This window comes from Typopeltis vanoorti, chromosome 10 (assembly GCF_054136105.1).
Source record: "Typopeltis vanoorti isolate ZY-2024b chromosome 10, IOZ_Tvanoo_1.0, whole genome shotgun sequence".
Taxonomy (NCBI): Eukaryota; Metazoa; Arthropoda; class Arachnida; order Uropygi; family Thelyphonidae; genus Typopeltis; species Typopeltis vanoorti.
In genome coordinates this window covers 87,751,149-87,765,636 of record NC_143558.1, presented here as the reverse complement: position 1 = coordinate 87,765,636, position 14,488 = coordinate 87,751,149, and the positions used below count along the sequence as shown (strand labels likewise).

Below are 14,488 nucleotides of genomic sequence, written 5' to 3'. Positions count from 1 at the left end.
AGTCATGGGAAGACTTTGAAAATAAGAACATAGAAAATAAATATCAAGACAGTGGCAAGATATTCTAAAGGTTGTTGATGAAGCTTGGAAATGGGGGAAAGTGTGTTGTAAAAGGAATTAGAGATGATAAAGGTGACATGAAAACTGGAGAAAAAGATATCCTTGAAGTATAGAGTAATTACTTCGAAAAATTGCTAAATGAAACAAGCAGTGATAGCAAAGTAGTAAAAAACAACACTCAACATCAATACAGACAGGACAGTGGCTGCACCGCCTAGTTCAGAAGGTCTGGACGAAAGGACGAATTCCTGATGGTTTGAGTAGAGCTTTCATAGTACCCATATATATAAAAAGGGAAATAAACTGACTGGACAGGATACCACATGGAATTCTAATCAGTAAACTGCAGCATATGGGGATGGATATAGGGTTGGTGAGGATAGGATGGTGGTTGGTGGAGAGATATCAGAGAGTAGTTTATTCAGGAGTAGAGTCCAAAAGAAAGCCTGTGACTAATGGTGTGCCACAGTTCTTGGACCACTGCCGTTTAATTTGTTGATAAACAGGACCATTGCTGTTTAATTTGTTCATTAACGACATAGGAAAGGATCTGTGAGGAACTGTTCATTTGTTTGCTGCTGATGCAAAGTTGGGTAGAGCAATAGTGAATCTACATGATGTCAAAATTTTGCACGATGATTTGGATAGATTGGAAGACTGGGCTAAGGAGAACAGATGCCAGTTTAATGTAGCAAATGTAAGGGTATGCATTTTGGAGTGAAAAGAATAGCAGCAGTATACCACATTGGTGGGATTGTACTCCAGGAGATTGACGACGACAGGGAGTTGAAGTTTAGGGGGCACATTGCAAAAGTGGCTAAATCAGCTCATCAGATCACTTAGTTACTGAAGAATACTTTGACAAGCAGAGACAAGCAAGTTATTGTTCCTCTTTATCGAGCCTTGATAAGACCCCCATCTTGACTACTGTGCCCAGACCTGGGTACAGTAGTCAAGATGGGGGTTAAGGATTTCTTCTTTATAGGAAAGCGGTAGAGAGGATTCCAGACGCGAGTGACCAAGATGATAGCTGGTCTATGGAATGAACCCTATGAGAACAGGTTGAAGATCTGTGGGTTGCAGAAATTGGTTGATAGGTGGAAGAGAGGCGGTGTGATTGAGACATTCAAATTACTGCAGGGTTTTTACAAGATTAAGGGTGTTAGAATTAGGTTTTTTGCTTGGAGAATGGTGAATGAGTGGTATAAGCTGCCAATGTCTGTTGTAGGTGCCATGACTGAGAGTGAGTTCAAGGCAAAGTATGAAAGATACTGTGTGGATGCTGAATAGTTGTTCTGGACATGATGTTTAGTGCCTCCCTCAATGAGTCTAAGGACTCCTTGGAGTTGCCCATAATAATAATCATAATAATAATACTTGAAGTAGAAAAAGCAATCAAAGGCTTGAAATGTGGAAAGGCAGCAGGAGTAGATGATATTTGACCAGAAATGCTAAAGTATGGAGGTATAAAAGTCCTACAGTGGCTGTACTGCAGAGTACAGAAAGCCTGGACAGAGGGACGAATTCCTGATGATTGGAGTAGAGCTCTCATAGTACCCATATATAAAAAGGGAAATAAAACTGAATGTGAGAATTACAGAAGTATATCCTTACTGAGTGTTCCTGGTAAGATTTATGCAAGTATACTTGAGAAACAGTTGAGAAGGATTGTGGAAGAAAAGCTTGGTGAAGAACAAGCTGGATTCAGGCTGAATAGAAGCTGTCAGGAGCAGATCTTCACTTTACAACAAATAGTTGAGAAATAATGGGGAATATAAGAAAGATCTGTATTCAAGTTTTGAAGATCTGGAAAAGGCATATGACAAGGAGGCAAGAGAGAAGCTATTCAATATGCTACAATTATATGGTGTCAATGGGGCATTATATCAAGTATACTAAGTCTTTATTTGAGATAATTCCAATAAAGCTATAATTCTAATTAAGTTACAGCCTGAGCTCCCCTTGCAGAAATGATGAAAATACACAAAGTAAGCAAAAATAATGAGATAAAGAAAAAAAATTCGCATGCAACACTCTTTACACTTCTGCTAGAAGAAAATTTTTATGAATTAATAGAAAAAAAAAAAATATATATATATATATATATATTCATGGAAAAATTACACACTAAGTTAATAATTCTTTAACACATGAAACAGAGAGCGAAGTAGCTTTACAAAATTTAAATTACATAGATAAAACACAAATAACATACCCTTTAGGTGGTGATGATGTATCTGTTTTTGATGGAAAGGGCCTGGTCATCTTAACACACTTATAAGACTTGCTGTAAGTAATTTTTTATACTGAATTACATATTCCAAAAAAATTCGACTTTATACAGATAAATAGATAAAGACATGTATATTGCTGTTAAATTGAAAAACTCAGACTATTTTAAAATGCAAGAAAAGATATACAGTAATCCACTGATTATTTGACCTTAGCAATAATTAGGCAGGCTGGATTGCTAGATAGCAGGTAACATAAAGTGGCCAGACAGTCTAATCTGTGATGATAAAGTGTTCCACTTCCTCTTTAAAGAAATATGGTTGACTGTTTTAACTTACTATGACTGCTGATACTCCTTATTAATATATTAAGTAACTTTCTCAGGTACAATACAACACAAGTATTCTCTCCTTAAGATCATAACTACTGTATCATAAAATTTATACAGTGCATTGCAATGTACATTGCATTATATATATTATTGGTACTCCAAATGATGTACATGCTTCAAATAATAAAATAAATTACATAAAAAAAGGAACAGATATTGGAACATAGGTAGCAAACACAATAATGATATCAACAATGCCAATACGGATCAATCAGCTGTGATAAACTGATTTTAGTGATGTTTTAACTCAATTTTACTCACATTTTGTTTGCTAGATACTATAAGTGATAGTATACTATAATTTAGATACTATAAGATATACTATTGTTTGTTAGATACTATAAGATACTACAAACAAAAACATGCAAGAAATGATTATAACACAATTTTTTTTTCTGCAGAAATCTGTCAACAATCCCTATGAGGAAAAAAAAATATTAACCATCATTAATAGTTCATGAAACTTAACAATATCTTAATAATCAGTATTAATTAAATATAATTAATATTAACAGCACAATGAAAAAGCTGACAATTTCTTTTATATAATTTGTCACAAGTTTCGCTACCTTAGGTGGTTACCAGAACTTTTATTTCAGGACATTTCACAAATGGTTCTTTAAAAAAAAATATATATATTATCATTATTATTATGAGTCAGGCCTCCATGGAGTCACAAGACTAATCATGGGAGACCCAAACTATTCCTTACCCTGTTGTTCACAAGTTCCTTATGCAACTCTGAGGGATGGCCCTTGTCCTCACTCCTTCCCCCCTGTTCCAATAAACAAAAGTACTCCCCAGTGTCAAGCCTGTAACTACCTCTCAAAAGTTTAAAAATATCAAACATATCACTCACCTCTCCTTCTTTCTACCAAACTTTGCAGTCTACATTCCCTCAGCCTATTCTCATAACTAACATTGTGCAGTTCAGATATTATCTTAATTATCTGCTTCTGCACTCTCTTTCAACAGTTAACTTACCCCCTTCAAATCCTGGGGACCAAATCTGAACACAATAATCCAGGTGTGATTTGCTCAGGGCTTTATATTATACAATGAAATGAGAACTCTTTTATCTCTGCAGGTCAGCATCCTTCTCAGTACTGCAGCAATCCTCTGGGTTACCTTCATTACCTTTGTAATATATTGCCTGAATTTCAAGTTTCTATCAATCATTATTCCGAGATCCCTTGCCTCCCACACTGCCTCCAACAGAGTATAAAGCCTTCCGTCGATATATCTTAAACTTGAAGACTTTACTTTTAGCTAAATTAATCTGACATCCCCAATCATTCGCCCATCTATCCAGTTTCTTCAAATCTTTTTGCAGGGCTACCACATCTGCACTATCACTAATAACCCTTTGCAGCTTCACATCATTTGCAAACAACTGAATATCCCCCAAAATCCATTGACAATGTCATTAATATAAAGGTTAAAAAAATACAAATCCCAGTAACGAGCCCTGTGGGACCCCAATTATAACCTTCTGCCTCCTTGATACTGCTCTCTCATACACAACAAATCAGATAGCGACTTCCAAATCCAGTTCACTAACCTAACGTCTAAACCCATGTGTTGCAACTTAAATATCAGCTTATCATGTGGTACCCTGTCAAATGCTTTTGTAAAATCCAAACAACCAACCCTGTCATTTTATTATAAAAGGCAATCATGTTACTAAAACAGGAGCACCCCACAACAAATCCATGCCGACTCTCACAGACAACATTATCCTCATCTGGCCAATGATCCCTCAGTAATTTCTAAAAAATCTTAACAACTACTGAAGAAATACAAACTGGTCTATAGTTTGACGCTTCCAGTCTGCTACCAACATATGCAATGGCACCACCTTCCCCTCCTTCCCCTCAGGCACCTTTCCCATGGGCAAACTTTCATTGCAAATCCAGGTTAACAGAGCTGTCAATTCTTTAGCACATTCTCTCAAAACCTATGACAAAAATCCCATCCAGTCCCACAGCCTCACTGACATCCAAAACACTCAGTATTTAAACCACTCTCTTCTTGCACTGCTAAACCTTGAAACTGCCCTAACCCTCTTTTATTAAAACCTTCTCCAGGATGAAATACACCAATCAAGGTGTTAATTGAACAACTCCACTATGTTCTTTGCATCAATCACTCTATTCCCATTTTTATTTTTATTGTACAACAGGATTCTTCCATAATCATTTCTCTTCCTACTGGCAAAAAACAAAAGAATTCCTTAGAATTTTCTTTAGATCTCAGGGTCAATCTCTTCTCATATTTCAGTTTTGCCTTCCTTATCAGACTTGTCACACTCCTGACCTGAGTCTTATATTCTTCATGCATTTGCTATTCACTCCTCTCCTTATAACTCTTCCATAACCTTTTACCTGCAGTTCCCATTTGATATTGTTTGTCATCCTCTTTATACCAAGTTGCTTTCTCTTCTTCACTTGCAGTGTACAACTTGCTATTGCTGCTCATAAATATTCCTTCACAAGTGCCGAAGCACTGATGATATCTCGCCCTTCCAATTCCTCCATCCATGGAACTAGCTCAAGCTGATATCGAAGACTATTATAATCACTTGCTTTATAATTCCACATACATTCTTTTCTCTTTGATACTCTTGCATATCTATTCATCTTCCAAGTCAAAACCACATGGTCGCTCTCCAACCAGACGTGCCATCTCAGTTATAATCAGATCTCACGATGCTATGACCAAATCTAAAAATCGAACCTCATGTTCTTTCTACTACATGTTGTCTAAGATATTTGTCCCTCCAGAATTCCATTCCCTTACTAATACATGCAGTTTCATCTTCCCAATTGTAGTCAAATCTCCCTTAACAACCATTCTTTTTGCACTTGGAAACCCCAACAGCCAAAACAATTCCTGCTCTTCATCATCTATGCTCCATGGCTTATAGTAACATCTCACTAAATATCCTGTCCTGCTCGCCTCTACCTCACACCATATGCTTTCAAAATCATTAGTGCCATTTAACTCTAAATCCTTAACTGTGAAAGGATATAACTCATCTCATATCACAAGCAGTACTGCACCACCGTGTTTGCCGTTCCTATCCTTCTGAAAAATGCTATACCCTGCTACCTTTACTCCTGTCAGTATATCGTCATCTGTCAACCATGTCTCAGAGATCTCAATAATCTTTGGACAGACTGATGCCATCAGAGCCGCCAATTCATTTCTTTTATTCCAGATCTACTGGAATTAGTATAAAGAATCAAGAAATTATCACTGTTTCCATACCTCTCATTATCCCCTCCATACTCCACTGGATTCAGCATTACATGATGTCTTCCCCTTCGCCCAAGTGACTATTCCCACAAGCCACCCCTCCTACCATCCACCCTGATAATTCTAGTTTCCCTGCACTGACACACTGACTGGTTTGGACAACATTCTCTCCAGATGACTTTCCTCATTCAAATGCAAGCCATCTCTTGAATACAGTCCTTTCTGTCCTCAAATGTCCTCCAAGCATCCACATAATCCAAGACTCTCTCTCAACACATTTTGGCTATTATACTATTCATTATTGATGCTCTTCTCTGCATTATCATATCTGGGCAAACACACTCACTATCTTCCCTCTCTCTTCTTTCATACAACTTCAAGCAATTTCCACCCAATTCACATTGCCTCTCTAATCATTCATGACTACCATCGCAATCATCTCATCCACCCTTTCACCTCACTTAACTGCCAGTCACATTATCTATCATTACTTCCTTGCTCATATGCATCCCTCACTCTCTTTTCTAACACTTTCTTTGTTCCCCCACTTAACTGCTGACCTGTAATTTCTCCAATTCCTGGTTCCTGAATGTGCCTTTCTCTCATTCTCTCTTTCTCTCCCTGGTTCTTCTATTTTCTCCACTTCTATAATTCACATAACTCTCTTTCATTTCTACTCTGATTTGCTTTACATTTGTTGTTTCCAATAGCCTAATCTCTTTTCTCACACTTTTCAACTCGTTCTTGATACATTCAAATTCTTTCAGTGAATCTCTCTCTCTCTCTCTCTCTCTCTACAAGCCACCTAATCTTGCTCAACATTCATCTTCCCAATCAACACCAGAATCAAAAACTTCATGATGACCTATTACACTTCTTTCTTTTATATTTGAATTCATATTCTGCTCGATTTTCTCACCCTCGACCAAGCCACTCACCTCTCTCTTGGTTAGCATTCCCGTTTCTAACATAGCACTGCCAAAGTATGCTATGTTAATTTGTGAAATGTATTCAACAGGAAAATTAAAGAATATGTGGAAGGAAATTGAAACTGGAGGGAGAGTATGTATTAAGTGTTTTTAAAAGTGTCTGTTAAGCGATGAGAATGCAACAAATACCAACGATAAGATGGAAAATTATGTTATTAATGTCGAATGTGCAGCCATGGAAATAGAGGAGAACGAAATGAATATTAAATGTTATGCTTCATAGGGCAAAGCATGAAATTGAAAAACTTCAGCAGCAGCAAGAGTTAAACAGGGCTAAAAAAAGAAAGAAGGCAGGTGATCCCAAGGAATAATAATGACCGATCGAGCAAACAAGAAAAACAAGTTAAGGAGAAAATGATGTATGAAAACTCAATGATAATGGAGTATTAATAAAAGTATGGCATAATTGTGTTTCGCAGGTGCAAAAATTCACGATATGAGCCACACCATCTGGATGCAAAAAGGTAAGTTGAAGAAAATGAATGTTTTTGTTGGTACAAATGATTTGAGAAACAAGTATTCTATGAGGGAGGATGTAAGGAGTTGTTAGAAGAGACAAATCTGAAGAAAGAGAAGGTGAAGATTGTAAGTCTCCTACCACACTATGATAGCGGTGAACTGAGGAGGAGGGCATTGATAACCAATGATACGGAGCTTGTGCAAAAGGAATACTATAGAATTTGTGGTCTCTGTTTGATGAAAAGAAGGATTATAATAATAATCCTTCTTTTCATCAAACAGAGATTGTTTTTATTATTATCTGTTTTTTTTTTTTTTCATTTTCTTAGAATAATTAGTTTTTATAGTAATATTATTACTAATTTTTGTGTATTTATAATATTTGATATATTTTCTGTTTTGTTGAAAAAGCATTAATATTAAAGTAGAACCTTAAATTGGTGCCAAAACTTCACAAGAATAATAGAAAAAGGAATTGAATTATATTGTCAACAAGGTGACTTGCCCAGTGAATGGAATTATGTCATTTCGAAAACTAATGAGAATATAAAGTATAAATTAACTTCAGAAATATTTAGGCTAAAGCAAATCAGTGGAACCTAATCTCTAATCTCATCATTAGTCTAATGATTAGAACAATGACGAAAGAATCGGAAAAAGTTGAAATGTGATTAGAGAGGGGAAGGACAAGAAAGATAAGAGGCAAAAGAAGAAACAAAAAAAAAACATTGAATCAGGTATGATTTCACATAAAGATAATCAGGTAGATAAAATTAGTAGGATTATAAAAAGAAGGATATTATATGGTATAGAGATTCAATCATCAAGCATGCAACTGATGATTTCACGTTTTCCTGGTGCTAAAAACAGGAAAGTAAAAAACGAGACAGTTTTGGTAGGAACAAATATTTTTGTCTGGTGAAAAACACAGTATAAGAGAGGATATAAAAGGACAGATAGAAGAATGAGAGTAAAAAGTAAGAAAGTGAAAATAGTCAGCATATTACTCACATACAATAGAAATGAATCAAGAAAAAGGGCTATAATGGCAAACGATTTGATGTATAGACTGGGTAGAAAGATTAGTTGTGAGTATTTGGATGTGCAGAACGAGTCTGAGGGATGAATGAATGAATTGGATATAAGAGCAATGGCATATGATGGAATTTGTCTGGTATTAGGCGTTTGGAAAAATTATTAATTGGTATGAGATCTAGGAAGTGAGTCAGAAACTAAATTATGATGGTAAGAATGGTGAGAATTTGTGTGAAAGAGTGACTACATTATAAAACTGTGTTATAAGTGAAACATACATTATATTAGAAATAATTATGAGTCAAAAATGACTGTGTGTGTTCATCCAGTCCAGACTTATTAAGCAAGTGCAAGGATGACATTGTAAACAAGGAATGAGATAAATGTAGAAATCTGCAAGTCGCTAACTGGGCCACGCAGATTAAAGAAGTAAACAAAAAAATTTTAAAAAAATTTTTTAAAAATAATAATACAGGTAACTTAAGTATGTACACAAAGGCAAGAAGCATCTGAAACAAGTAGAATTTGTTGCCATAGTTAACATATTGGAGCCTCAGGCTGTAGGCTTGGGAAGGACAGACAAGATGGAGAGTTGATGATTTGAGTGCAGTTAGGATAGAAAGCTATGGCTACAATAACAGTGACAATTTTTCATGAGGCAGTGAGTTTGAAGCCATTTGCGAGGCAGTCTAACTAGATCTAATACACAGTGGGGTGATGTTACAGACCTAGTGGATAAGTTGCTAGTGAAAATGAAATGCATTACCAAATAAATATGATGGGTGTTAAATGAGTAATCATCACAGATGACTATAATTATCCAAACATGTAATAAGGTATGACACCTTTTGGCTACTCGTATAAGTAACAAACCTTCAAATCTTCTGCTATATCATTAATGTAGCAGAAGATTACCTCTGCTACATTAATGGGGGGTAATTACTAGGGATTTATATTATAATTTATAAATAAATTACTCCCTCAGTAATTTATTTATATTTTATAATATGGTGACAGCAGAATTGGATAAATGAAATGCCTACACCATAATACTGCTGGACTTTGCAAAGGCATTTGACAAAATACTGCATAGAAGATTATTATATAAGTTGGAGCGAATGGAATGGATATGAGGCAGTTGACATGGATGGTGGGGGGGCTGATAGATATTGGAGGGAATCAAGGCAAATGAGAGTAGCGGTCCTAATACACAGCTCTGGAGCAATCCACTAGTCACTCTCATTTGCCTTGATTCCCTCCAATATCTATCACCCCCCCCCATCCATGTCAACTGCCTCATATCCATTCCATTCGCTCCAACTTATGTAATAGTCTTCTATGCAGTATTTTGTCAAATGCCTTTGCAAAGTCCAGCAGTATTATGGTGTAGGCATTTCATTTATCAAATTCTGCTGTCACCATATTATAAAATATAAATAAATTACTGAGGGAGTAATTACTACCTTTTACAAAGTCAAGCTGCCCCCCCCCCCCACCCCAATAGAGTAGAGTGTCCTTCCACAACGAGTTCTTGGACTCCTTGAAGATGTCATATAATAAAATATATAAGTCTACAGTTCACCTTTGAAAGCTGATCCTCTTTCATTATTTTTAAAACTTCTGTAGACACACATAGGACTAAGATTTTATAAGGCAGAACACCAGAATAAGATGATACCATTTATTTTAATTGACAACACGATTTTCATCCTAAATGAACAGGATTTCTTCAGGTGTAAACATATACAAACTAGTAATAATAGACAAAACAGTAAGGACTAACAATAAATATTTGTAAATATATATATATATATATTTTTTTTTTTTTTTCTCCTCCCAGTATATTAATTTTTGACCTCCTCAGATTCCTGGATACTGGATACAAGAGGATCCAGTGTGAAGATATCAACTATTAACAAGAACAGAGAGAATTTTCTTATTGTGATACCACCTCTTAACATGAATTTGTGCACATCTTTATGATGGAGCATAGTACTAGTAATGATCAGTTGATATCCCAAACAGAAATCCAGTACTAACTGCAACATTTCTATACATGTGATATTCATTTCCTACTTTGCTGTTTAGAGTTCCAACCAGACCTAGCTATTCCTTTTTGTCAGTTGCCTTCTCTAATGACTTGAAAAATTCTTTAACTTCTTGCTTACTAGAGTGTTCTGTCAGACCACATGCACAAATACGATGCACCACCCAATTCTCCATTTTAATGTTCGCATATATTCCTCTACTTGAAACTGTGCCATTCAAGATTATCTCCATGTCAACTTTTGCATACTAATATTAAAGCTACTCCTTCCTTTCCATGACTACAATTTCCTGAATGTAACATCTTGTAGCAGTTACTTAAAAGAATGTCACTTCTTTTTATCATCTATCTTTCTATAACACCAATTAAGTTGACATGGTATTTCTTTAATTCTTCTACCAGTTTCACTCCTCTCACACACCCCTATCAAACTTCTTATGTTGATGGTGCCTGTTTTCAATTGTGCTAACAATGAGTGAGTTTTTTCCAGTAGCTGCATTTTCACCATTTGCCCTGGATCCCAGATGAAAACCAAGTGATGCACCCAGTTGGCATAACATGTCATCAGGTTTGTACAATCTGTCTATGTTGATTTAAGCTAATACAGAATATAATTTAGTTGGCTAAATTCAAGCCTATCCTCATTTGTTCAGTATTATCCAGATGGATAAAAGCTATTAGAATTTAAAATATTTTCTTTTGTATTTTATAATATACAGGCATTATGTAAGCACAATGCATGCATGGCTCCAAGAGCATATTTTATAAAGTCATTACAGAAGTTTATATCAAAATTTTTCTAAAAACAAAATCAAACAAAAAGAATAATTACAGTGGCTACTCAGACTTATTTTGCACGTATAGCAGCACACATATAATAAACATGTTGGTTGGCTTTTTTAGAGGACTTTACCATACATCATTACATATGTTTATAAAAACTTTTCTACTAGTATATTATGCTTACCAAGGAATTGTATTCTTGTTTCAAACCTTTACCCAAGTGTAAGCAAACAAAGCAATGCATATGAAGTATCTTTACAAGCAATATTCTCATATCCAGAGGCTGCTGACTTCCTATTAATTGTGTCAGTATCCAATAAAAAATATTATAGAAAGGGTCACTACCCAAACAAGTTTCAACCTTTAATGAGGTCTCATCAGCAGGAGCTAGATCCAGGAGGATACAAAAATGTATCTTCAAAATGGATAGATTGGGCCTATGGTCCTTTATCCCTTTGTCAGATTTGAAATGAAATTTCTGGATTAAGGAATAATATTATTGAGCACTTGACTCGCCAATTATGGGCTACTGATTACCAGCAAGTTTTTCTCTCTCTCTTTCCTTTAAAGGAAAAAAAAAAAAAACGCTACTTGTTTGGTATGGTTTTTCAGATGTTGTCCTGAGATATTTGTTTTAGACTATCACTAGGTGGTAGACCATAAAGGGCTAGGAGTATTATTGAGCCTTTGGCTTGCCCATTTTGGGTTTTAAAAAACTTAACTGTTCATTATGGTTTTGGGACATTTCCGTTTTGCAGGATCATGTTCGTTGTACTTTACTGCTTGGCAAATCAGTGAGTTAAGATGGATAGCTGCATTTGCAAACAATTTTGCAGCCTTTTGCATAGGAAAGTTTTGATCTCAGGGATGTCGGATACTTGATGAAGCTGTATGTTTCTTACGAACCAAGGTGCATTAAACACTATTTGTAAACATTTCTTTTGAATTTCTGTAGTTTGTTAACATGTAAATCTGCTCTAAGGCTCCATGCAGATGAGTCATACATCAAGAATGACCTGATCAGCATCTTCTATAGCAGCAGTTTGAATTCTGTGCTTAGTCAGCTATCTTTCTATACCCATTCAGTAATGGGTATAGCTACTCATTGGCCTATTTGCTGTTGTACAGATATGAATGGTATAGTTGTTAGCTAAAGCCCTTTATCTGATTTCTTTTCTTCTTTCATGAATGGTCTGTTGTATTCTTCTACACTGCTCAAAGTGAACAGGAGTTATTTTTCTGCTATAAGTTTTTGGGCAATGGAACTTGGATCAATAATGTTGGGGGGATGGGGGGGAGATGCTGCTGGTGTTTTAGCTATAAACTCCCTGAGAGTGTTCAGCAACTGCTGTTTGGTCAGCAATTATGTATCCATTATAGTCAGAGATGGAAATTTGGTGGGTGGGTGGTATATTTCCCTTTCATTTTCCAAATTATTTTCCCCTAGACATCTTGGTTGCTGGTTTCAGTTATTATAGAATATGCATATTTTGATGCAGAATCCTTTCTGGCTCTGATAACAAATGATCTTAATCTCACCCTTCCTGCTCTTTAAGTGGGAAAATGATGGCTCTGAAATAAATTGTCATCAGTTTCCCACTTAAAGAGCAGGAAGGGTGAGATTAAGCAGATAGTTAAATCACATTAAAAGAAGCTGGTAATTGCAGTATCACATCATCAAGGTCATTTTGAGAGATAGCTGCAGATGGAGGTAAGTAGATGCAGCATTCTATTATCATCTTCTTCTTGGCTTTGCATGTTACACAATTGTTTGCATGTAATGTTTTCAAGGGTTGAAAAAGTCTTCTGCCCCCAGGAAATATTTGACCATCTGTCCTCATTCATTCTTTTTATGTGGTTTTTCCATTTCTTTTTATAGTTTGTGATGTCTTCTGTTATTAATTATGGATAATTGTTTTCTTATTTCTGAGCTTCCACTTGTCTTTCATCTCATTCTCCCAAAGTCCATGTTTCATTGCCATATTTCAGAATTGGTTTGGCTATTATTTTATATAATTTTATTTGGGTTGTTCTAGACATCTGTTTATTGAAGTGTCTGTTCAAAGTTCCAATGACTGCTACTAGGAATTTTTGCTTTTTATGTGCAATGTCGATTTCTCCCATTGGGACTTATGTGATTTCCTAGATATTTGAATTTGTTCATTTGTTCTATTACTTTGTTATGGATGACTAATTTGCATCTTTTAATTTTTGTACCTTGAAATGCTATTGATTTCGTTTTATTTATTGAGATTTTCATGTCATACTGTTCTATTGTTTTGTTCAATATGTGTAAATTTTTCTGTAATTGCTCTTCATATTCAGCAAAAATAACTTGATCATCAGCATACAAAAGGCTGGTTAATTATTTTTTCCTATTTTAATTCCTATGATTTTGCTTTTCCTCAACTCTCTTGAAATTTTTTCCATATATATATATTGAAGAGTATTAATGATAATCCACTGCCTTGAATGAGACCTCCATTGGTTTTAATTTTTTTTCAGTTGTTTCATTATTAATTTTAATATAGTTTTCTTCCATTATATTTGCTGCTGCTTTTGTGAATTGAGGTGGAGCTTTCAATTCATACTATTATAAGAGATCCAAATAAGAACTGGATTCTCTATGCTTAAGTGAAACTTGCTGGATAGGGCTATGGTTGCCCACAAGAATGGCATCAACTTCATGGACAGGTCCATTCCCCATCCAGTTCTTAAGAATAATGGCTATATTTCAGAGTGCTGAATCATCACTGGCCTTCATGTATGTTTCATGTAGGCAAAAGCAGATTGGTTTATACTTTTGCAAGACAGTCTTAACATCATCAATGTTCTAATGGAATCCATGACATTGTAAAAATGGGGTGTTGTGTGAAGAAGTTTTATTTTCAGTGACCTTGAATTTTTTTTTTTTCTTTTTCAAGAAATGCATGTCCATCATTTCTTCTTCATCAGGAAAAATACCTAAGATAGTCAAATTGAACTCCCTCTAGGGCAGCTTCTCAAACTTAAGGATGTAAAGGCCCCCTTTGGAAAAATTAAAATATTTCATGCCCCCCCCCCCCCCCCATCGGCAAACCACAGACTAACAAGATGAAATCAGTGAATTACATGAATGAGGGAATCCCCGTCATTTATAGTGTTCTTATGTATGTGATCTGTGCTATCAGAGCAGTTGCTCTGATAAGCATATATTTACTAATATTCATTAAGTGCCGAAATATGCAGGAAGCA

General features: G+C 35.5%; 1 protein-coding gene across 3 annotated transcripts in view; it reads right to left on the bottom strand.

The window, feature by feature from the left end:
* Positions 1-14,488, bottom strand: part of Parp1 (Poly-(ADP-ribose) polymerase) — a 583,272-nt gene that overhangs the window by 314,942 nt on the left and 253,842 nt on the right. For all 3 annotated transcript variants that reach the window (XM_090399735.1, XM_090399736.1, XM_090399737.1), the window contains exon 10: positions 2,276-2,347. In XM_090399735.1, coding sequence (XP_090255861.1) covers positions 2,276-2,347 — 72 coding nt within the window. The remainder of the gene's footprint in view (positions 1-2,275; positions 2,348-14,488) is intronic.